The sequence below is a fragment of the Zootoca vivipara genome, chromosome 1, assembly GCF_963506605.1.
Source record: "Zootoca vivipara chromosome 1, rZooViv1.1, whole genome shotgun sequence".
NCBI classification, from domain to species: Eukaryota; Metazoa; Chordata; class Lepidosauria; order Squamata; family Lacertidae; genus Zootoca; species Zootoca vivipara.
The window spans coordinates 106,519,734-106,542,273 of NC_083276.1; the positions used below are offsets into that span (position 1 = coordinate 106,519,734).

General features: G+C 44.7%; 1 protein-coding gene across 2 annotated transcripts in view; it reads right to left on the reverse strand.

The window, feature by feature from the left end:
- The window catches only part of RBMS1 (RNA binding motif single stranded interacting protein 1), a 121,598-nt gene extending 99,147 nt beyond the window's left edge, over positions 1 to 22,451 (reverse strand). Inside the window, exon 1 of one of the 2 annotated variants that reach the window (XM_035132434.2) lies at positions 21,811 to 22,451. In XM_035132434.2, the coding sequence (XP_034988325.1) occupies positions 21,811 to 21,885 (75 nt within the window). In that variant the 5' untranslated portion in view covers positions 21,886 to 22,451. The remainder of the gene's footprint in view (positions 1 to 21,810) is intronic. The other variant, XM_035132425.2, reaches the window with a different exon arrangement.
- Positions 22,452 to 22,540: the final 89 nt, after the last annotated feature.

Below are 22,540 nucleotides of genomic sequence, written 5' to 3' on the forward strand. Positions count from 1 at the left end.
ATAGTCCTGCATTTTATATTACTGAGGAACTCTTGGGAATAAAGGAAAAATGTGCTGAACATTTAATTATACTTGATAAGGTCTGGTGGGGTGGAGCAAAAGAATAAAGCATTAATTTTGCAATATATGTAGTAGATGAATATTGCCTGCAGACCTACAGATCAGCTAACAAATGCAGCCATACACCCACAAGCCTGGCATATAAATCCATTAGCATTTCATATTATTGTGCATAGAATTGCATTATTCTGCATTACTTGATTTCTAGCTTCTGTTCCATCATATCTAAAACTTTATTCTCTGTGTACTCAGGAAGCATAGGAAACAGTTACAGATTACTGTTTTCTGCTCCTGTTTATGTGAAAAGTTCCAAGAATGGCTATAATATGAGTACAATGGAGGTCTTTTAGCAGTGTGCTGACACGAGAGAGTCATGGAACTATGTTGTTTAATTGTGTATTCTCCAGTGCTAGGCAACTCTCCAAAACCTTATTGTAAACATTGTATAAGATTTGCCAGGATCAGCACAATAATGGAACTCATGCCTTTATATGCCTAACCAAAAGTGACAGTTACTTCTTCTTTAGCATTTACATTTCTCTTACTCTGGATTGCAGATTGTGACTTTATGCCTTTGACTGACCTTTCCATGGACATGATTAAAACCTGCCATTTACAGCTCCAGCCTCATACCAAGCTCATGTACTGGAATATTTTTAATACCTAATAATAATAATAATAATAATAATAATAATAATACAGAAGCACTCATAGTTATATTGGGATTGGCTGCCTTTTTACTCCCCCAAAATATTCATTTGTATGGTAATATGTGACAACAAGCAATAGATTAAAGGCAAACATGCATATTTTGCAATCATTTTGTGCACATTTCTACTGCAGTCAAAAATGTGCAATTCTTTCTCAAAGTGTTTGTTTGCTGTATTTTTAACTAGTGTTTACCCACATTTGAATATTATCACTATTAACTACAGTGGTTTATAGTTACGGTGTTATGGGACAAAGAGAATAGTGCAGAAATAACAGAGACAATTTACTGTTCAAAGAATGTGATTTATATAGTTCAAATTTCCATTGTATAGTTGCTCTGTTAACTACAGAAAATCATCATCATCATCATCATCATCATCATCATCATCTAGTGAAGCTAGTACCCCAAAATATCTACTATCTATCTATGATCTGCAGCTATTCTCTCAATTAAATGTTTTAGAGTCACGTGGTTGACTGGCAATTTATAAAGAAACAACAAGAGAAAGCACCCAACTGGTAAAAAGTTGTTCCCAACCAGGTCAAAAAATGTTTGCATATCTTAGATTTTGCAGTGCAGTATCTTCTTTTAAAACCAAAACTGAGAAAGCCAAATTTTTCATTGGCACCAGTCTCTGGTTTTGACATATCATTCTTCCCTCCTCTTTCAGCAAACAACTCATGCATTATTTCTGTCTGATTCAAGAAGTCCATTGCCGAAAAGCCAGAACCATTCACCAAAGAGCAGGTGTGCCCATTTTGGCTACCTCAAGAAAGATAACTGATTATATATATTGATGATTAAATGAAAGCAAGACTTCTTTATAACAAATGGTATTTGCAGTGAAATATTGCTACCGTATAGTGTACCATCACCTCTAAACAGGAGTGTTTGTGTTCTGGGTTCCAGCCATGTAGTCTTCATCAGGGATACAGAGACTCAGGCAAGCCAATTCACTTGTCTTCCTCACCCCAGTTTTTTTGTTTTCTTTTTCCAGCTGACTTTCAACATTCCATGTTGTGCTTTGAGACCAGTCCTGTTGGCTTTCATCCACCATTCCTTTAAGTGTGCCATTAGATGAATGATTTATGCAACATTGGTAAGAACTATCAATTTGACAAAAGACACAATGTTCATAACCCCCTGTTATCATATGCTTAATATATCAGCATCTAAAACATTTACATTTGATAATTCTCTGCCCCATGTTATAATTTATCTGGGAATATCTATAAACCTTTTGAACTGCAGGACACTTTAGGTTCACAGAGTCTTCCTTTGGTAATTTTGTTCTGCCTTATGTGCCACTGCAAGCCTTTAAGACACGGGTAGAGTTGTACTGGGCAAAACTGCAGCTTTAGAGCAAACTTTTCACATGACGAGTTTTCCATCTGTAAAAAGCCACCATGAGAGTGGGAGAAAAATAAGCTATTATGGGCATCCAACATTGATTGTCTGGTTCAGCTCTTAGGAAATCCTATCAGCTGGAGAAGCATTGTCATTGGCCAATATGTAACCCATGTATCCCAAATGTTAAGGCTCTGTTTCATACCTGGACAGGTGCTGAAGAGTCTGTAGACCTAGGAACAGCAACAAACAAACCCAGGCCTGCATTCCTGCCTGAATCCTTTGTGCTGTTCTGCCCATTGGCTCAATAGGCAAAATCATTCCAAAGCATGGGAAGGAAGGGGCTAAATAGTATGCTTGGCAGTGGCACTCTGTCATATTTTGAGATTTGACTTGTACCCCACTTGATAAAGACAATAGTAGCCATCTGTCAAAAACTTTCCATGCATGAATCTGGTCTACCAAGACAACAAACAAGATGGACTAGTAACAGGATTCTTCTTGTCAGTAACCTCCTGTTATGGGTTACATTGATATATTAGATTTGCTGATCTCATAGCAAAAAATAAAATACAATAAATGATACGATGTCTTTCCAAGTTGATGGGTGAATGCTAATGCCAATTAAAAATGAGAAGGATTCATTTTGTTTCTGAAGGAAGTTTACTTTAAAGGCATCTTTTTTACTGGCAGTACAACTAAAATTGTAACACTCCGTATTAATCATGCCATGTACTTACTCATTTCGCTCATCCTTGCAACCTAAGCTTCCCATTAAGTATATGACTTTCAGAAGAAAGAACTAGAGAGCATTCATTATTCACATAGTGCAATATGTTTCCTTGAAAAGGACTGTTTAAATCATTCCCACTGCATCGTTTGATTTGAATTCCCTTTAACATGTTCGTCACGAGACACATTCCATTCTTATGACGTGCTTTGTTGATGAAAAATGTGTGCTTCCTAGCATCATGATGAATCCTGTCCTTTCAAATAAATTACAGTATACTCAATATTGTTCATATGTGGCTAATATTGTACCTTTGATTATTCACGTACATTGGTGGTGCTGCCCCACTGATATGTTCCTTGCCATTTCCATTTGCTCAACCTACTTTACAGAGGATAACCCTCTATCTGAAGGGCTATCAGAGGACAGTCCTTTTGGAATAGGTTATGAAGATCACTGGCTGGTCTTTTTAGGAGAGTTTAGAGCTCCAGGCAGGTGTGATCCACAGGGAGAAATAACTAAGAAGTTGAAGAAGCCATATGTAGTGGATTGACCCAGCACACTCAGTTCAAAAACCCTTTCAAAGTTCAGCATGCTATCTGAGGGAGCTCTGATTCACAAAGGATCCCTGCCCACTGAAGTAAAAAGGACCCAAATAATACAAGTGACATTCCAATACAGGACTACTAATGAGAAAAGAAGGGTCCATGATGGAAGTAATGCAGGGTATAAATGAAAGAAAACAAATCAATATATTTTGGCAACGGGAGCATACTTTTCCTGTCATGCACCGGCAACATGAAACACCTTCTGGATACTAAGATGTCTCTTTCTTAGAGAAAAACCTAAGAATGGCGTAATCAAATAAAATATGTTTTTACAAGCTCCGCTGAATCACAACACAAGATGCTGAAGCCCCCAAGACATTCCATGAACTTCCACAAAACATCGACCCAGATTTATCCTTGCAAGTCACTTATTGGATCAGGAACTGCAGGCCTGCAGTTCTGCACCCCAAAGCACCTCAGAATGCATACCTTACTGCGGATACAAACTATCAGTAGCTGCATTGTTGTCAATGGGATACACCGAGACTATGAAAATCAGTAACAGAATATATTTCTTGGAGGTTTTCTTACTCAGAAAGGAACCACCATCTAATAATAATAATAATAATAATAATAATAATAATAATAATAATAATATATTTATACCCCATCCATCTGGCTGGATTTCCCCAGCCACTCTGGGTGGCTCCCAACAGAATTAAAAGCACAATAAACCATCAAACATCAAAAATGTCCCTAAACAGGGCTGCCTTCAGGTGTCTTCTAAAAGTCAGATAGTTGTTTATTTCCTTGACACCTGATGGGAGGGCGTTCCACCACCGAGAAGACCCTTTGCCTGGTTCCCTGTAACCTCACTTCCCGCAGGGAGGGAACTGCAAGAAGGCCCTCGGCGCTGGATCTCAGTGTCTGGACTGAATGTTGGGGGTGGAGACACTCCTTAAATACTTCAGTGCAAACTGGATTGCTGCAAAGGTATAACTTTTACATAGCCCTGTCCACTTAAAATCATAGGATGCTGCCTTATACTGTGTCAGACCATCTGGTCTCCTATTGTCAGAAATGCCTAGCAGTGGCTTTCCAAGGTCTATCCCAGCTAGAGATGCTAGAGACTGAACTGGAGGACTTCTGCATGAGAGCAACTGATCTACCTACTGACCTACTGCCATTCCCTTGTGGCAGCAAGTGTGAATATTGTGCATATTATGAATATTGTACATATTGTGAATTGTGCAAATGGAGCCAAAAATCCAAGTTACTATTATGACACCTTAGCTGAGATATTTGTTCCCTCTTGTCTGTTTGCAAATGCATTGTGTCAAGTTGGAAACTGAATATATGGAGGGTGGGTGGCCAGTGCTGCACTTTCAAAATTGTATGAAAAGTGCTTAATGGAGTTAATTTAACTTCCAGAAATATACTGTTGCTGTGCTAGGTAACTGTTTACTGACCATCTGTTTAATCAAACTAGAAAGGTATGATCCGTAGCTCCTTGGGATTGCATTCCCACCCAATATACACCGGTAGTTATAGAGAAGCAATATTAGTACGCTGTTAGAACCCTTCTGTTTTCATTTTCATTTACATATTCACTAAATTGTGTTTTCCATTATTTAAGTTTAAAATATCCCTAAATACAGGTTTTTCATTCTGTGCCACTCTTCTGAAGTTTCATTTATTTATTATTTTAAACCCTGCTTCAGCTTCCTTGTTTTTAAACAGAAAACATGACAAACACAGGAGTGTTGCCTTTGTGTGCACTAGCTATGATTCTTTCTTTCTTTCTTTCTTTCTTTCTTTCTTTCTTTCTTTCTTTCTTTCTTTCTTTCTTTCTTTCTTTCTTTCTTTCTCTGGGGCAAGGAGACACTTCACCTTGGCAGAATCAGGTGACAAACTCCAGCACTAGATAGTGACCGACCTATTTGGCAGGTATAAACCAAATTTGTTCTCACTAAACAATAAAAACAGTGGCTGCAACAGCAACATACTTTAAGGCACTGTGTGGAAGGTTGCTGGCAGATGAGCTGTTCCATTGTGCATTAGAACCACACAAAAGAGAATCATAATCCCACTCCCACCCATGAAGATTAGGTATACTGTAGGGCAGGGGTGGCCAACTCCCAAGAGACTGAGATCTACTCACAGAGTTAAAAACTGGGGGTTCAGGTAAAAGTTGTTGAGCTTTTTTTATGAAGGAAAGCCCTGTTTTTAGGGGTTCAGGTCACAGTTGTTGAGCTTCTTTTAGGGAGGAAGAAAGCCACATTTTTAGGGGGTGCAGGGCAAAAATGTTGAGCTTTTTTTTAGGGGAGCCAAAGTTGTTGAGCTTCTTTGGGGGGAGCCAGTGATCTGCCAGTGATCTACCACAAACATCCAGTGATCTACCGGTAGATCACGATCTACCTGTTGGACATGCCTGCTGTAGGGGCATAAAAAGAACATTGTTTAAAAAACTGTGGCAAGCTTGGAACCCTCTTTGATCTGCACTGCTACAAGAAATTAGGAGCAATATTGGAAAAGCCAGTCCTGTAGATACAGTAATGACTATCCTTATTTCGTTGTGTTACCCTTGATAGTCATAGATCTTTTAAAAACAGCGTTGGTTTTAAAACAGAAAAGGTCCCTGTTTTATAGGTGCTAAACTAGTACTTAGAGGCAGGGATGGGCTGAATGAGGGCTAGTAAACTAAATATGAATCTCTAGAGGGAAGACATGTAGGTGAGTGATTGTCAGGTAGGCAGACTGTTCTGGATGGGGACACACTCCCCTGAAAAAACATGTACATTGTCTGGTGGTACTCCTTGATTCAACTCTGTTACTGGAGGCTCAAATGGCTTCAGTTCCACAGGTTACCTTTGTCCAGGTCTGATTGATCTTCCTAAACAGAGATTAACAGAGCTGTAGGTCTTGGTTATCTGCTCTCTGTACTGTATTACTGTATACACTTTAGGCTGCTGTTGAAAATGGTCTGGATGCTAAAATTAATGCAAAATACAGCTGTGAGGATGTTGCCTGGGGCAGTAGCTGGGATCGTATAACACCATTGGGTGCCTATAAATGTCCTGACTGCATTGAAGGTACTGGTATTGACCTAGAAATCCCAAAACAACATGGGATCTAGGTAGCTGAAGGAGCATGTCTCCCTCTACCCTTATATTTAGGCATGAAGTCCTTCTCAAGACACTATGCAGCAGACAGAGCAAATATATTCCGTGGTGAGATGAAATAGGCCCTAGACTCTAGAGTCCAGAGCCTACAGAGTGATCTAATTTAGCAGGTTTATTTTACTTGTATTTAGAAAACAAAGCTGAAAACGTTGAAACTGCCAAATTTGCATATTGCTGTCCTTGCAGTTGGCATTGATTCATAGCTACTAATGAATTTATGAAACAAACAAAAAAAGTTCCGCATGAAAACGAAGCCCTGGAAAATTTCCCATAAAATTTATTCCCTCAAATCACTGTGACTAGAGGGCCAGCAATCTCTCAGATATAAATAAAACAGGAAAAAAAATATAATTCTAGAATAGTAATCAATGGCCATATCAATTTAGTGCTCCTGCTGTGCTTGCAGCCTGCTAATAGTGATGTAACATCAAGACCCAGACATACAGCTATCTAGCCAACATACTCAGAACATGGGCTTCCATCCTTATAGCAGGATCTTAAGCATCCCAAGTTCATAGCTGCCAAGTTTTCCCTTTTCTCGCGAGGAGGCCTATTCAGCATAAGGGAAAATCCCTTTTAAAAAGGGATAACTTGGCAGCTATGCCCAAGTTCCCTTCAGTTACATGGAGTTTACTTTTTCTCTACATTAAGAGGATAGGTTGTTCCTGATTTAAAGCATTAAAAACCATTTAAAAACACTACAAGACAACCCAATAAAAATTGAGAGGATAATGGGAGAAAAAGTTCACGAAGTCAACATATACCATAAATGGGAACTGCGGTTATATCAGTGCAAGGATTTCTCCTGATGCAATGGAACAATCTACCACCTCAGTCCTCCACACACACTCTCAATTTGTTCTGGGATTTCTCATCTACCCTCCAGAACCAATTTGAGGGGTTGTGTGAATCGCCCTGAGACCTGTGGGTGTAGGGCAGTATATTAATTCAATAAACAAACAAATAAAAATGCACTACACCAGCTCTAAAGGCTGCCTTCACCAATCTGATGTCTTCCAGATGTTGTTGTACTACAACTCCCATCAGCATCAGCCAGCATGGTCAATGGCCAGTGATGATAAGATTTGTAGTCCAAAACATCTGGAGGATACTAGGTTGGTGAAGGGTGTCAGTATACCTGAAGAAGCGTCTCCACCCCCATTGCTTAGCCGGGACACTGAGGTCCTCCTCCGAGGGTCTTCTGGCAGTCCCCTCGCTGTGAGAAATGAAGTTACAGGGAACCAGGCAGAAGGCCTTCTTGGTAGTGGCACCCTCCCTGTGGAACGCCCTCCCAATAATAATAATAATTGACAGAATTATAGAAAGATGGATGGAACTGGTGTGCTGGCTAGCTGTACTCAAGCCTGATCTCTGTGTGGTTGCTTTGAAATAAATGCTAGCTGGGACTGATGGGAATTGTAGTCCAAAACTTATTGAGGGGAGCAAGTTTGGGGTAGGCTGCATTAAGGTCCCCCAGTGTGTAGTCATCATACCATGGATAGGAAATTCATCCAGAGGGAGCTTAAAGCTGTACATGCAGGTTCAGATCATGGATACAGCACTCTTCATAGCTCCGTAAGACGTGTGAGAAGGGTAGAGCAGCTCCACAACAACATGAAATCGAGAGAGCTCACATAGAACTGAATGTCTCATTTAAAATAAAAGAACAACCCAAGAACAATCAATGCCTGTTTTCTCAAACTTATCACAGGAATAACACAAGATATATTAGGGGACCAAAGTAGAAAAGACACAAAAGATCCATGGTCAGCCCTCCTGACATTTCTATCAGATTTTGTTCTGTGGTACTGAAGGGGTCAGTAATCTATTCCTCATGTCATTCTTCAAATTCAAATCCCTACACACTACGAATGCTATGTGTCCACTGAGGAAAATGCGTAAGTTTCCCTGCACTGCAACAGAGTAATATTACCAATGGGGTTTGCCTTTTATACAGCATTTTATTTTTTTTCAATGAGGAAACAATATTCCTATCCATGAGGAGGAATATTTACTTCGGGGGACGGAATTAAGTCTACGAAGGACAATGGTTAAAACAGTCATTGCTAAAGTTCTTTAGGGGAAACATTGACTGTTTAAAGTAGTATCAGATGTATGGTGTGAATATGGCTTATGTTAAGTTAATAATAATAATAATAATAACAATAATAATAATAATAATTTTTTATTCATACCCCGCCCTCCCCAGCCAAAGCCGGGCTCAGAGCGGCTAACACCAAATATAAAACAACTGGTTAAAATAAAACTAAACAATAAGACTAAATACATCAAAATTAAATTAAAAATTAAAAATGCAGCCTAATACAAAAGGGAAAAAGAAAGGGGAAATGGGGGAGGGAATTAGGTTGGCTCCAGGCCAAATGCCAGGTGGAACAACTCTGCCTTACAGGCCCTGCGGAAAGAAATCAGGTCCCGCAGGGCCCTGGTCTCAGGAGACAGAGCATTGCACCAGGTCAGGCCCAGTGTTGAGAAGCCCTGGTTCTACCGTAGTAGAGGCTAATCTGATTTCCTTCGGGCCCGGGATCTCTAAGGTATTACTGTTCATGGACCTTAAGGTCCTCCGTGGGGCATACTGGGAGAGATGGTCCCGTAAGTACAGTGTGACCGTTCTAAGTGTTTGCAGTATTATAGGTGGCCGTCAGCTCCTATAGCTGCATCATTTCAATTGTTCCAAGTTTCTAGAGAAACAGCAGAGAAGTGCTGTTTTCAACCATTCAGTCCTGGATGATAAATTTCTTGAATCTCTTACAATGTATATGTTTTCTGGCTCTTGTATCTGGGCCTGTATCAACGTTATTGGTTTATATATCATAATGATAAAATATGTCCTAGCAGTTCTTAATTTCCTACCAAAACGAATTAAGAAAAAATGATACATGGATTTTGCATACTAATATGATATAACAATCAACATTTGTTTGGAATCACCAAATAACATTCACATATGACCAGCTAGCCAACAACAAACCATGGCTTAAGGTCAGCTACTCATCGTGGCTTGCTAGAGAGCAATATATCACTCTTCCTGGTTTAGATATAATGAGAAGCTAAGTCTTCTGGGTTTGCTCCTCCACTAGTGCAAATGTTATAAGCAAAGTGGGAGTGATTTAGCAGTGTGCACTTAGCAAGTTGCTCGTTCACAATAAACTATGATTAGCCTGAAAGTTTGATTCATCCTTACAGAAGAAAACAGATACCATGCAGAGGTAAGTGGTCCTGAACTAGGCATCATTGTTGTGAAATCCTATCACTCTAACACTTCCCAGAACCAAAGAGTTTGGCTAAAACTTGGTAGTCTAGTTACTTCAAATCTGACAGTTGTGTGGGAAGCTCAAGTTTTATGTTTTGGCTGGCCAAAGGCAGGATATAATTTATATCCTATATTCATTTTACAGTATGCAACAGCCAGCTTTAAAAAAGCTGCATTCGCACAGCATCTTTGTTTCACAATTTTGTTTTGTTATTAACCTAAGATGGGGTGGGGAGGACCACTATAACTACATGTTCAGAATGTTTTTACAGTGTTGTAAATCACCCTGAGTGTCGTGCCTGCAATTGGAGTCCAGAGTATAATTTCTCTTTAACAGAATAAATAAATACATTTAGAGATGGAAAATAACAAAAATGAAGCTTTTTTTAAATTAAAGGGCGTTTATCCTAAGCCAGTTTTCTTCCCCTTTTAAAGAGTAAGGTAGAAGTAGGATTTTACACATAAATTGAAATATATACACCTTTTTGCACACACCAGCTCCCTAAACATTGTTAACTCACAGGAAGCACCTTGTTCAAAATGTTGCTTAACCTTAGAATTTGCTCTCTTTACTGTTTTTTTTTTTTAAAAATCTTGCATAATGTATTGCTGTATTTCTAAACTTGCCTTGAAACCAGTATTGAAGCATAGTATAGAAAGATATGCAGGTATGCAAATGTAAAGTGGGGCAATTCCCCTCTTCCACCTGCTGCTTTCCAACTCTGTGCTTTACACAGTGAGCCATTGGAGAACGCTGCCATCAATGTATGTCTGTGAATTCCCTTGTTGCATGACACTAATTAGGTTTTTGCAGTTCTTATCATGGAAAAGTGGATATTACGCTACTATGGGAACTGTGGATAAGCAAAGCCAGCTTGCTATGGAAATTATACATGATAACCTAGTAGCTATTTAGTTGCATACACTGACACTTTGAAAATGTCTCAGATTTTAGGAAGTGTTTTGGAGAACATTTTAAGAAAGCAGACTTCCATTTTCAGGCCCGTCAGTTTCATCAATGTTAAATAACTAAATATGCATGTCTTAAATTGAGGTAGAGCATATCATTTATTCACTTATTCAATGGGATTTGAAAGTCCCTGAAAACTGTGAACCTGGTGTTTTAGGAAGACAGCAACCCCTTCCAAAACAGGTTGAATACCATTCTCTTGGTGGACGGATCATCAACCAAGATTGCATGGTCTAACTACCCACAAGAGGATTTGGTTTATTTATTTGTTTGTTTTATCCACTTATTTTTTTCAGGCCACTGTATAGAATACAGCTTAGGCTGTCAATATACAAAGGTTGGTCAAACCTGGGCTAAGTCAACCACTGTTGTTCATTCTGGTATATATAATATCTTGACATAGCTATTTCACTACCTCCACCCACAATAATGACCATGAGAGAAAAATACATTCTGGTATCTTTACAATCTGTTATCACAGGGCCATATCCATTTTTGTAATACTTAAATAGTATGCACATGGCTGCAGTTGGAACATATTCAAATAATATTTGTGGTATACAGTTGGGCTTCCAGCCACTAAAATGAATTGTGGGTTTTCCTTGGAAAAATCTTAATATAGGTCTAGCATCAAACTCACAAAGCTGCATGTGTAATAATTCTTGAATTTTGCACATATCATTCAAATGCTACAAGTGCATTCTTATAGGAATTCTGGAACAAAATTCAGTCTTGCTGTTCCAAAGTTTATTATACCACCAAGCAAGCACACTAAAGAAGAAGAGTGTTTGTATTTGAAGTTACTGTGTTTGAATGTGCCTCCTTATTCCAGGTATCAGGTGCTTCACAGCATTAATAGGAACAAACAACTATATTTAAAGTGTTCTCAAAGCAAAATGTTATAGCATAACCAGTAGAGTTTGTTTATGTACCATTCATGATCTGGAGATAAGGGCAAAATTAAAGTTTCATAAACCACATGCCAACATTTTGTAATACTTTCAACCAGGAGAAGCTATATTAAGAAACAAGGTCAATACTTTAGGTAAAAAGCTATTGTGTTTGCCTGCATTCCAGATGGTTTAGCCCAAGCATCCCCAAAACTTCGGCCCTCCAGATGTTTTGGACTATAATTCCCATCATCCCTGACCACTGGTCCTGTTAGCTAGGGATCATGAGAGTTGTAGGCCAAAACATCTGGAGGGCCGCAGTTTGGGGGTGCCTGGTTTAGCCACTGTCGTGAAGCTCTGAATTCAACAAAATGCAAGGAGACAGTATTTCTGCACTTGCATTGTATTACAACTTTTGCTTAGTAGAACAGGTCAGCTGTGCAAATATGCATGTTAAAATGGCCTCTGTTTTATATGAATGTGGACACAGCCTTAATGTTGCAGTTATCACCTGCTAATCATGTCTCCATTGTAAAACCAGATCACTTATTCTGCAGGGATAAAAATGGTATGGGCAGGGTCCAGCCAAAGCTAAGTGATACAGATATTAGTTTTTCCCCATGGAAATATGTAGTACTTAAAAGAGTTTAACTTCGGCTTAATGACCACCTATGAAACCTACCCAATAACTTATTACAAAATAAATTGTCTCTATTTATAGTAATTCTTATTCAAAACCTATTCTATACATGATAGCTCTTTCTATTTTGGGAAGAGTCATTGTGTCCTTGATCCACAAAATTTACCATCTAAATGTGGAGAAGAGAAAAGAGGTGGAATCACAGCTACTTGCACTACTCTGTGCTTTCATCGTTTGACTATATTGCAGAAATAATGAGAATGTTTCATGACTAACTGCAATGAACACATTAAAAATGAAGATTGGGTCGTTTAAATTGCTTCATGCATTTTGAATCTGATGAATTCATTTACAGTCATTAAAATATCATATAGGGATATTTGACCTTACAACCCCATTTGGGGTGGTTTTTTAAAAAAATTTTTATAATGAACATTTTTGCTAGCTTAAAGATGGGGATCTTTAAACTAATTCCAGTAGCCTGTCAATTCACTTCTTTTGATGGCTGTGTAATTTTTATTTAAATCTGCTTTAAAGGAAAATCCTATTATATCGCATTATATCTAAATGTGCTATATAAAACCTGTGGAGCACTTCTATTGCTGCCGTGTAACAAAACCTGAAGCCACTTGAACTACTGGAGTATTTAAACCTATTTGGGTGAGTGTGCGCTTTTAAGCTAAATTACAGGGCAAATGAGCTTTTGTGTATGGAAACAATTTGCCTACATGTCCTGACCAGATTTATGTACAGACAAGAAATTGCTTACTTATTCCACTGAATTATACAAAGTACAGTAGCTGTCTGCCCTTTTTCAATTGGAACCATCTATAATTTGTTTTGATTTTCTCCCTCCTCCCCCCCCCCAAAAAAAAAGAAAAAAGAAAACAAAGAGCAGGATGTCACTAAATCGGGAAATTTGGATATAATCATCAAATCTAGCAGTTCATATATGTAGGTCAAATTGACGTGTGAGCTTCCCTTATGAAACAAAGACTAATGTGATTTCAGACCATAATTTCATAGGAATAACTGCAAGACATGTTTTGAAGAAGTCACTGACTATAGAATAAATCAATATTAAATACTTTATACAGGAAGCATACTTTCAGAAGATGGTCCTTGAGGCTTTTCTCTAGTTGATATCCTAATTACAAGTGCAAGCTTATTACGGTTTATCTCTCCTGTCACAGTGGCCGGAGTGGACTACTTCAGAGTAACGACGCTACGCAGCTCTGCATTTTATTCTTTTATTGGTGCTGCGTATTTACAGTGCTCAAGTCATTGCTATTTACACGGAGCGATGTTGTCAGTCGGTTTCAGAACCTCCTAATGGCTTTTGGCGCGTCTTTCTCCAACACAAAAGCTTTGGCAGACCCATCCTCTTGCCCCTCCTCTTCCTGCGTAATTCTGGAGTTGGGGGGATGGGTCTTCCCCCCTTACTTGCCCCTTCCTGTCCCACCTGGGACCCTGGCTCCTTTACCTTGCCTGAGCCTCGGACACGACTTCCTGCTTCCCCACTGGAATCGGAGCTCTCCCTGCTTTCCCCTTTGCTCGGGGACGGGCTTGAACTCAGGAGGGGAGGGACTTCTCGATATCCCTTGTCCCTCACATCCACCCCCCTCCCAAGCTCTCCTTCACCCCTCCCCAGGCCCCCCCCATGTGTCGGTGACGACTGGAAGCCCAAAAACTCGGTGCTCTCCGAGCCCGTTGGTGTGAACACCTCCCCCCAGTCCTGCGAGCCCCCCCCTTCCGCCTGGGAGGACGGGAATCCCAAAAAGTCCGTGGCGTCTGAGCTGGTGGGGGTAAAAATGTTTTGCCAATCTGCTCCTTCCTCTGACTGGGTGGATCTTGGCGACACCCATACCTCATCCTCTGGTTCCTCAAACTCCGCTTCCCAGCGCCATGGTGAGCTGTTCTCCCGTGCCTCCTCCTCCTCCCCCTCCCTTTCCATGTGCCAGGGCTTGGGTCTGTGGGGAAAGAGGGCGTGAAATTCTTCCACCAAGAATTCCTCCTGTATCTGATTGGCGGGAACCCATTCATTCTGGGACGGTGGAGCATCCTCCCATGCCATGAGGTACTCCAGGCCCCCCACCCCCCACCTTGAATCCAGGATGGCCGTGGCCTCATTGAGTTGCTCCCTGCTTTCCCTCTCCCCCCCTCCCTCGGGGGTTTGTTCGCTGTCTCTGAGCCTGCTGCTTTCCCTGTACGGCGACAGCAGCGATCTATGAAACACTGGATGCACCCTCATGTCCTCTGGCAGTGCCAGCCTGTATGCCACCGGGTTGACCTGTTGCGTGACCGTGAAGGGGCCCAGCCATTTGGGTGCCAGCTTTTTGCACCTCCCTCTGGTGGGAAGGCCCTCCGAGGACAACCACACCTTGTCCCCCACCCTGATGACCTCCCCTTGTCGCCTGTGGCGATCTGCCCCCTTTTTGTACGCTTCCTTGGCCCTCTCCAAGTGTTCTCTGAGCTGCTGGTGCACCGTCTCCAGTTCCTCTGCCCAATCCTCAGCCTGTGGGCCCTCCTCCTCCTCCTCCTCCCTCTCCCTCTCTGGGAAAGATCTGAGGTCGCGCCCGTAATTGGCCTTAAAAGGCGACACCCCTGTGGAGACGTGCACTGCATTGTTGTAGGCAAATTCTGCTAGTGGCAAGCGATCCACCCAGTCCGTTTGCCGCTGGCTGACGTAGCATCTCAGGTACTGCTGCAGAATGGCGTTGACCCTCTCCGCTTGTCCGTTGGTCTGCGGGTGTCTAGCCGTCGACAAGCTGACCTCCACCTGCAGGAGGTTCATGAGCCGCCGCCAGAACCTGGAAACAAATTGGCGGCCACGATCCGAAATAACCCTTAAAGGTAATCCATGCAGTCTGAAAATGTGATCAACAAACAGTTTGGCTGTTTCTTCTGCCGAGACTGCCCTGGCACACGGTATAAAGTGACACATTTTGGACATGAGGTCCACCACCACCAACACTGCAGTCTTACCCCTGGACGAAGGCAGATCTGTGATGAAGTCCATGGACACCACTTCCCACGGCCTGTGTGGTGTGGCTAAGGGCTCCAGCAACCCTGGTGGCGCTGCTCTGACCACCTTCGCCCGCTGGCAGGTGGTACAGCCCCTTACATAGTCTCTAACATCTTCCCGCACCCCTGGCCACCAGAAGTGTCTCATGACTAGGTGAGTGGTCTTGTCCCTTCCAAAATGCCCCGCTGTAGGGTTGTCGTGCATCTGCTTGAGGACCGTACGTCGAAGCTGGGTGGTGGGTAGGTACAGCGCACCCTTGTAGAAAAGCAGCCCTCTGCGTTCTGCAAAGTCTTTTGCCTGCTCCCTCCCCCCTCTCAGTTCTCTGAAGATGCGGTTGGCAAATTCATCCGCTGCCGTCAGTGCTGTGAGTTCTGCCTCGCTCACCACTGCTGCTCCGCAGGACCATGCCGACGGGGGGAAAATGTGCCTTGGGGCTGGTGGCGCCTCCTCCTCCATGTACTCTGGCTTGCGGGAGAGGGCATCCGCCCTGACATTCTGCTCCCCCGGTATGTAGTGGATGGAGAAGTTGAAGTTCGAGAAGAACTCTGCCCACCGTATCTGCCGCTGGTTGAGTACCCTGGCAGTTCTCCAGAACTCCAGGTTCTTGTGGTCTGTGCACACCTGGATGGGGTGCTTTGCGCCCACCAGGAAGTGTCGCCAGTGCTGGAACGCAGCGTAGATCGCGAGAAGTTCCCTATCAAACACTGTGTAGTTGCGTTCAGGCTGTGTCAGCTTCCTGGAGAAGAAGGCACAGGGTCTCCACTCCCTGTTGGCGTCCAGTTGCAACAAAATCGCGCCCACAGCTTTTTCCGAAGCATCTGTCTCAATGCGTAGGGGCGCGTCCTGCACCACATGGAACAGGTTTTGGTCTGAGGCGAACACTCTCTTGAGGCTTTCGAACGCTGCTTGCGCCTCTGGTGTCCACTTGAACTTCTGCTTGCCTCTCAGGCAGTCCGTGATGGGAGCCGTAACGCGAGAGAAGTTCTTGATGAACTTCCTGTAGAAGTTAGCGAAGCCTAGTAGGCGTTGGGCATCTTTGCGCGTCCTGGGGCTGTGCCAGTCCAGGATGGCCTGCACCTTGTCCTTGTCCATCGCCAGCCCCTTGTCTGACAGCTTGTAGCCCAGGAAGTCCACCTCTTTGGTGTGAAACTTGCACTTCTCCAGCTTCACATACAGGTGGTTCTCCTTCAGGCGTTGCAACACCTCTCTGACATCTTTCACATGCTGCACTGGGTCATTCGAGTAGATAAGGATGTCATCTAGGAAGACCAAGCATTTCCTGAAGAGGAGGGACCCCAGGACGTGGTGCATGAAGGCCTGGAAGCATGCTGAGCCCCCTTGCAAACCGAAGGGCATCACCAGATATTCAAAAGAGCCCAGAGGCGTGAACATCGTGGTTTTCCATTCATCTCCTTCCCGGATCCTGATCAAGTTGTACGCCCCCCTTAGGTCCAGCTTGGTGAAAATCTTGCCCCTGCGTGCCGCTGTCAGGAGATCATCCACTCTGGGCATGGGGAAAGCCACTGGCTCTGTCACCGAATTCAGCCGTCTAAAGTCCACCACCAGGCGGCGCTGTTGCGTGTCTTTCTTGTCCACCCAGAAGACCGGGCTGCCCCCTGCTGCCTTGCTTTCTCTGATGAACCCCCGCTTGAGGTTCTTGTCGATGAAAGCGCGCAGATCCTCCAGCTCCTGGTCTGACATGGCGTACAGCTTGGCTGGGGGTATCGTCGCCCCTGGCACCAGGTTGATCTGGCAGTCAAAAGGCCTGTGCGGGGGTAGGTGGTCGGACTCAGCTTCGCTGAAGACCTCCTGCAGGTCCCAGTACTGCTTGGGTATTGCCTCACCCCCTTTGATATGCATGGTGGCCACCGTGGCTATCGGAGGCCCCTCCCCTGGTTGGTGCTGCATGCAATGTTCCAGACAAAAGTCTGACCCAAACGTGATGCACCTCTGGTGCCAACTGATGGAGGGGTCGTGGCGCGCCAGCCAGCTCATGCCCAAGACGATGGGGGGGTCTGAGATGGTGGTGACGTTGAACGCCAGTGTCTCTGAGTGCCTTCCCACCGTCATTCTCATGGGGGGGGTTTGATGTGTGATGGCCCCTCCCAGCAGCTCCCTGCCGTCAATGGTTGCCACGTGCAGAGGAAAATCCAACTGCAAAAGCTGGATTTGGTGCTCTTCTGCAAAGCTTCTCGAGAAGAAGTTGGCGGACGCCCCACTGTCAATTAAGGCGAGGACCGTCAGGGGATAGCCATTTGGGAGCGTGAGCGTCACTTCTAGAACCACTCCTGCTCTGGGAGGGGTGGGCTGGCTCTGCACCTCTCCGTGCGGGTGGGCGGGCTGGGGCTGTTGTCTGCTGACTGTGCCTGGCTGCTGCCCCTTGTCTCCTGCAGCCAGGCTTTCCCGTTTCCCTGCTGTGGTGCTGCGTCAGTGGGGGAGGGCACCACCGTTCCCGCCTTTCCTTGCCACTCCCTGCGATGTGGGCAGTCCCTGACGAGATGCTGGGGTGAGTTGCAGAGAAAGCAATTCCCGCCCCTTCCCTCCTTGCGTCTTGGCGCCGCTGGGGTTTGAAAAGCCCGCGCGCGCGCGCTATCAATCTGCATGGGCTCCTGGTCCTGGCTGGCTCCAGGCGTGGCTTGAAAGGGTTGTTGAGGGAGTGGCTTCTCCTGCGACCGTGGGAACCAAGCCCGCTTTGCGCGCGTCGCTTGCTTGTCGTTCCACCGGGATTCCTGCCTCACCCCCACCGCCAGAGCTGCTTTGCTCAGCTGATCCATAGTACTGGGCTTTGGACCTCTCGAGAGTTCATCCTTCACCTCCTCGCTCAAACCCAAGTAAAACGCAGCTTGCATGGGAGGCGAATCCAAAACCCACCCCAGTCTGTGCACCAGCATGGTGAATTTCGCCCAATATGCGCGAACTGTCATATTTCCTTGGCGTAAATTATGCAGTTCCTCCTTAGTCTGGTCCAAATGACTATCGGACGAATACATCGTCCTCAAACCTTCTAGAAATTGTTGGACATTTTTCATGCAAGGATTCTTGGTTGCGATTAATGGTCTTAGCCACTCCCTGGCTGCTCCGGTGAGATGTTCCACAATAAACGCTACTCTGTGCTCATCATCGGGGAACTCATTCTGGTGCAGCTCAAGAGCATACACGATCTCAGTCTCAAAGCCCTGAAACTCCTTCGGGTCTCCATTGAACTTGCTTACAAGGGTCCCTGCTCTCCTTCCTGGCAGCACTTGGACTTGGGGAGCCCCTCCCGCCTTGTTTTTCTCTGCATCCAGCTTGTTTTGGAGGTCTACCGCCACCGCCCTTAAATGCTGCTCTTTTTCCTGGAGCTCTCTCACCTGTTCCGCAAGTTGTAGCCGGTCGTCCTGGACCTTCTTAGTCTCCTCTTTAGCTGCCTTCAATTCTCCCTGCGCCTGCAGCGACAGCTGTTGCAGTTCTAGCTGGGCTTGCTCAGCGATCTGCCGCCACTTCTCCGCCTCGGACACGCTCATCCCGGCAACTCCAAAGTAGCCCAAAAATGATTAGGAGGTTGCTGTCACAGTGGCCGGAGTGGACTACTTCAGAGTAACGACGCTACGCAGCTCTGCATTTTATTCTTTTATTGGTGCTGCGTATTTACAGTGCTCAAGTCATTGCTATTTACACGGAGCGATGTTGTCAGTCGGTTTCAGAACCTCCTAATGGCTTTTGGCGCGTCTTTCTCCAACACAAAAGCTTTGGCAGACCCATCCTCTTGCCCCTCCTCTTCCTGCGTAATTCTGGAGTTGGGGGGATGGGTCTTCCCCCCTTACTTGCCCCTTCCTGTCCCACCTGGGACCCTGGCTCCTTTACCTTGCCTGAGCCTCGGACACGACTTCCTGCTTCCCCACTGGAATCGGAGCTCTCCCTGCTTTCCCCTTTGCTCGGGGACGGGCTTGAACTCAGGAGGGGAGGGACTTCTCGATATCCCTTGTCCCTCACATCCCCCTTCAATTATTTACAGGGCAAAAAAGGGAAGAGGTACTGCATTAGCTATATTAAAATATTGTGTGCTTTGTTTCTCTATTATTAATAACATACAAAAAAAAGCTCAGGCAAATATTCCCGTGCAAAAGCGTGCTTCCCCCACCTGAGCTCATTCATTTATTATTCATATTGTTATGTGCAGAAAAGAAAAACACACCAAACCCTTTAGGCTTCTACTCTGCATTACTGAAATAATGAAGGTTGCACTTCAGTCATAAACCATAACACTTGGTAATAAATGATTCTGTTGTCTCATATGCATGCGTTGGCTTAAACCTGAGTCGACACAGAGCTTCTAAGCACCAACAGTATTCCAAAGCCTACTATGGTTTCAATTCAAAATATCCAAAAGTGCTGATACATTTAGTAAGACAACAACAACTTGAGGTTACTTTTTATGAAATGCAGCTAATCTGTAGCAACTTGATGTGAAATAATGTGATTGCTAACAGATAAGAATTTGCCAAGCTCAAACTGCTGCTGCCAAAGACACCAAGCCAGAGAGAGTTCAGAGATCCATGTTTCTCAAAGCAGGAGGCCAAGGGTTCCCAATATAGTTGCTAGGAGAAGTGTGAGTTCCTTCCCATTCTCTCTTATCATAGGCTCAGCACTCTTGCCTACTAGCCACAGCCTGGTCACTGCTCCATTTTATAATTTACAGGCTTAGGTGGCTTCCCTCTGAGAAGCAAGATACTATTTAGGTAACTAGCATGTGAACTCTTCTAGTTTGTATAAAACAAATGCTAAGATTTGTGGACTTTGGGGATACCCATGTGAACACTAGAAGTCTCAGATTAATTTAATTAATTTCTGAGAACATATGTAAATAGACACACACAAAAAATTAGTAGGTGATTGATTGTCAACATTCACCTGCCTATATGTAAGTTTTAAGACAATTTGTCCAATACAGTACTGTCAATGTTCACAACTGAATTTTCACATTCACCACATTTTGGATGGTCTGTTAGCTAGAAATCCATTACTGTATAATGATTGCCAAAGTTCACATATGATACAATTTGTGTATTGTGTGCAATGCTGGTAGCTAGAGAACATCTGGGATGCCAAATATTCCAGACAGTTGATGCAACCAGCCCTGAATTTGCCAGTTTGCAGCATGATGTACCGATTGGCCTTAGGGATTCCACAGGCATCCATAGTCACAGACATGAGCATAACAAGAGATGTCAAATGCACTTGAACAGAAAAACAAAACAAAACAGCAAACAACAAATCCATCTGCAATCAAACTAGCTTCGAGTGCTGTACTTTCACTGAAAGAGATTCCTCTGACTCTCATCATCCAGTGATGAGAGATAAATGAGAGATAAATCTGAGCTTCGTTAAAATGTAAACCACAGATACTGACAACTGATTTCATTTTAAACAGTATTTTAAACAGTCTGGCTAACATTTTAAATTTCTAAAAGCAAACTTTCAAATGCACACCATGACCGTCATTTTAAAAAGGGTTTTCAGTTGCAATCCAGCTGTTTCCAGACTTGAAAGTATCTTTAAGGTCAGTTGCAAGTTACAATGTGCTTATAACGGGGGGGGGGGGGGGAGGCAACCGAATGGGGATGAGGGCTGGCTAAACTTGATCCCATTTTGTTACTGCACAAAACAGAGATGGAAGGAGCGGAAATGGGGAAGGCTTCACTTAAATCCCCAAGGGAAGCCCCAAAGCCCAGGGGCAGCGAAATGCCCATCCCTGCACTGATCTCTATTTAACATTGTGGAAGGGGAGAAAAGAGGGTTGTCAGCTGAGGATACATCTCAGGAGGAGGCAAAAAAAGAAAAAAGAAAAGAAAAGAAGAAGAAAAGAAGAAGGAATGTTTCCTGGATGAAGGAAGACAGAGTGAGGAAATAGGGAGGGATGAAGAGGAGGGGAGAGAGTAGACAGCTGAAGACAAGGAGAAAACAGAGGAGGAGAAGGGTCAAGAGTCGCTGATAGACATGAGAAAGGAGGGAAGCCTGGGAGATGGCAGCAAGGCAAGAGATGGGCACAGAGAGGCAGCTCTTGCGGTTCAGTGACCCAGTCAGATTCAGAGGGGAAAGCCTGACACTCATTTCTTTCTTTCTCTCCCAAACACACACAAATATATATATCCTGAGAGGGAGCAGAGAATAGGCAGAGCCAGGAAAGGGGCTGCAGGCTCTTTCCTCTGTTTGTGTGTGTGTGTGTGTGTGTGTGTGTGACTGTAACCTGATGCCACCCCCAAGAGCCTTCCCCCTCCCCCTTCCCCCAGAGCGCCCCCTCCCTCCCTCCCTCCTCCTTCCCGGCTATAGTTAGCAAGCCTGCAAAACTGCAGCCCAGCCCTGCCCTGCCGCCCCCCTGTGCCCTTCCCTGGCAAGGGAAAAGAAGAAGAAGAAGGCGGAGGAGAGAGGGAGAGCAGCCCGGCGGCAGTACCGTACCTTAGCCTGCAGATACTGGGGGTAGTAGTAGGTGGTGTACTGGGGGTACATCTGCTGTTTCCACACTTTGCCCATGAAGCTGGAATAAGGGAGCCCGCAGCGCAGGGATGAGGGAGGGCACTTGACAAGGGGAGGGGAAGGAGGGGGGGGGTGAGAGAGCGAGAGGAAAGAGAAGGAGACGGAGAAAGGAAGGCGCGGGAGGGGGGAGAGCCTCTCTCTCTCTCGCTTGCTCTCCCTTGCGCGCGCGCTCTCCCGCTCCCTCCAAATGTCCCTGGCTCGGCTTCTTTCTTCCTGGCGGCGGTAGCTGCGGGGCTCCTCCTTCCTCGGCTGAGCGCAGACCTTCCTCCTCCTGCTTCCCTGAAAGGCGTCAGCGGCGGCGGCGGCAAGAAAGAGGCTGCAGAGGGCACCGAGGACGACACCAGAGCGCTCTCTTCTCCCTCACTCGCGCGCGCGTGTGTATGCGCGAGGGCGAGGGCGTGCGCGGGCGCGCGAGGGCCGGGAGTCGTCTCTCTAGCTCGCTCTTCACCCCCCTAGCTCGCTCGCCTCAGCAGCCCAGGCACGACCGGGGAACAGACGGTGCTACCACCACCAGCGCCCGGCCGGTTGGGAAGAGTCCTGCGCGCGCGCGAAGTGGGGGTGGGGTGGGGTGTCGCTGACTGGAAAGCCGAGGGTGCCGTGCCCGCTGTGTGGCAATGCCAAGGGACGGAAAGGAAAGGGCCGGGGTGAAAGA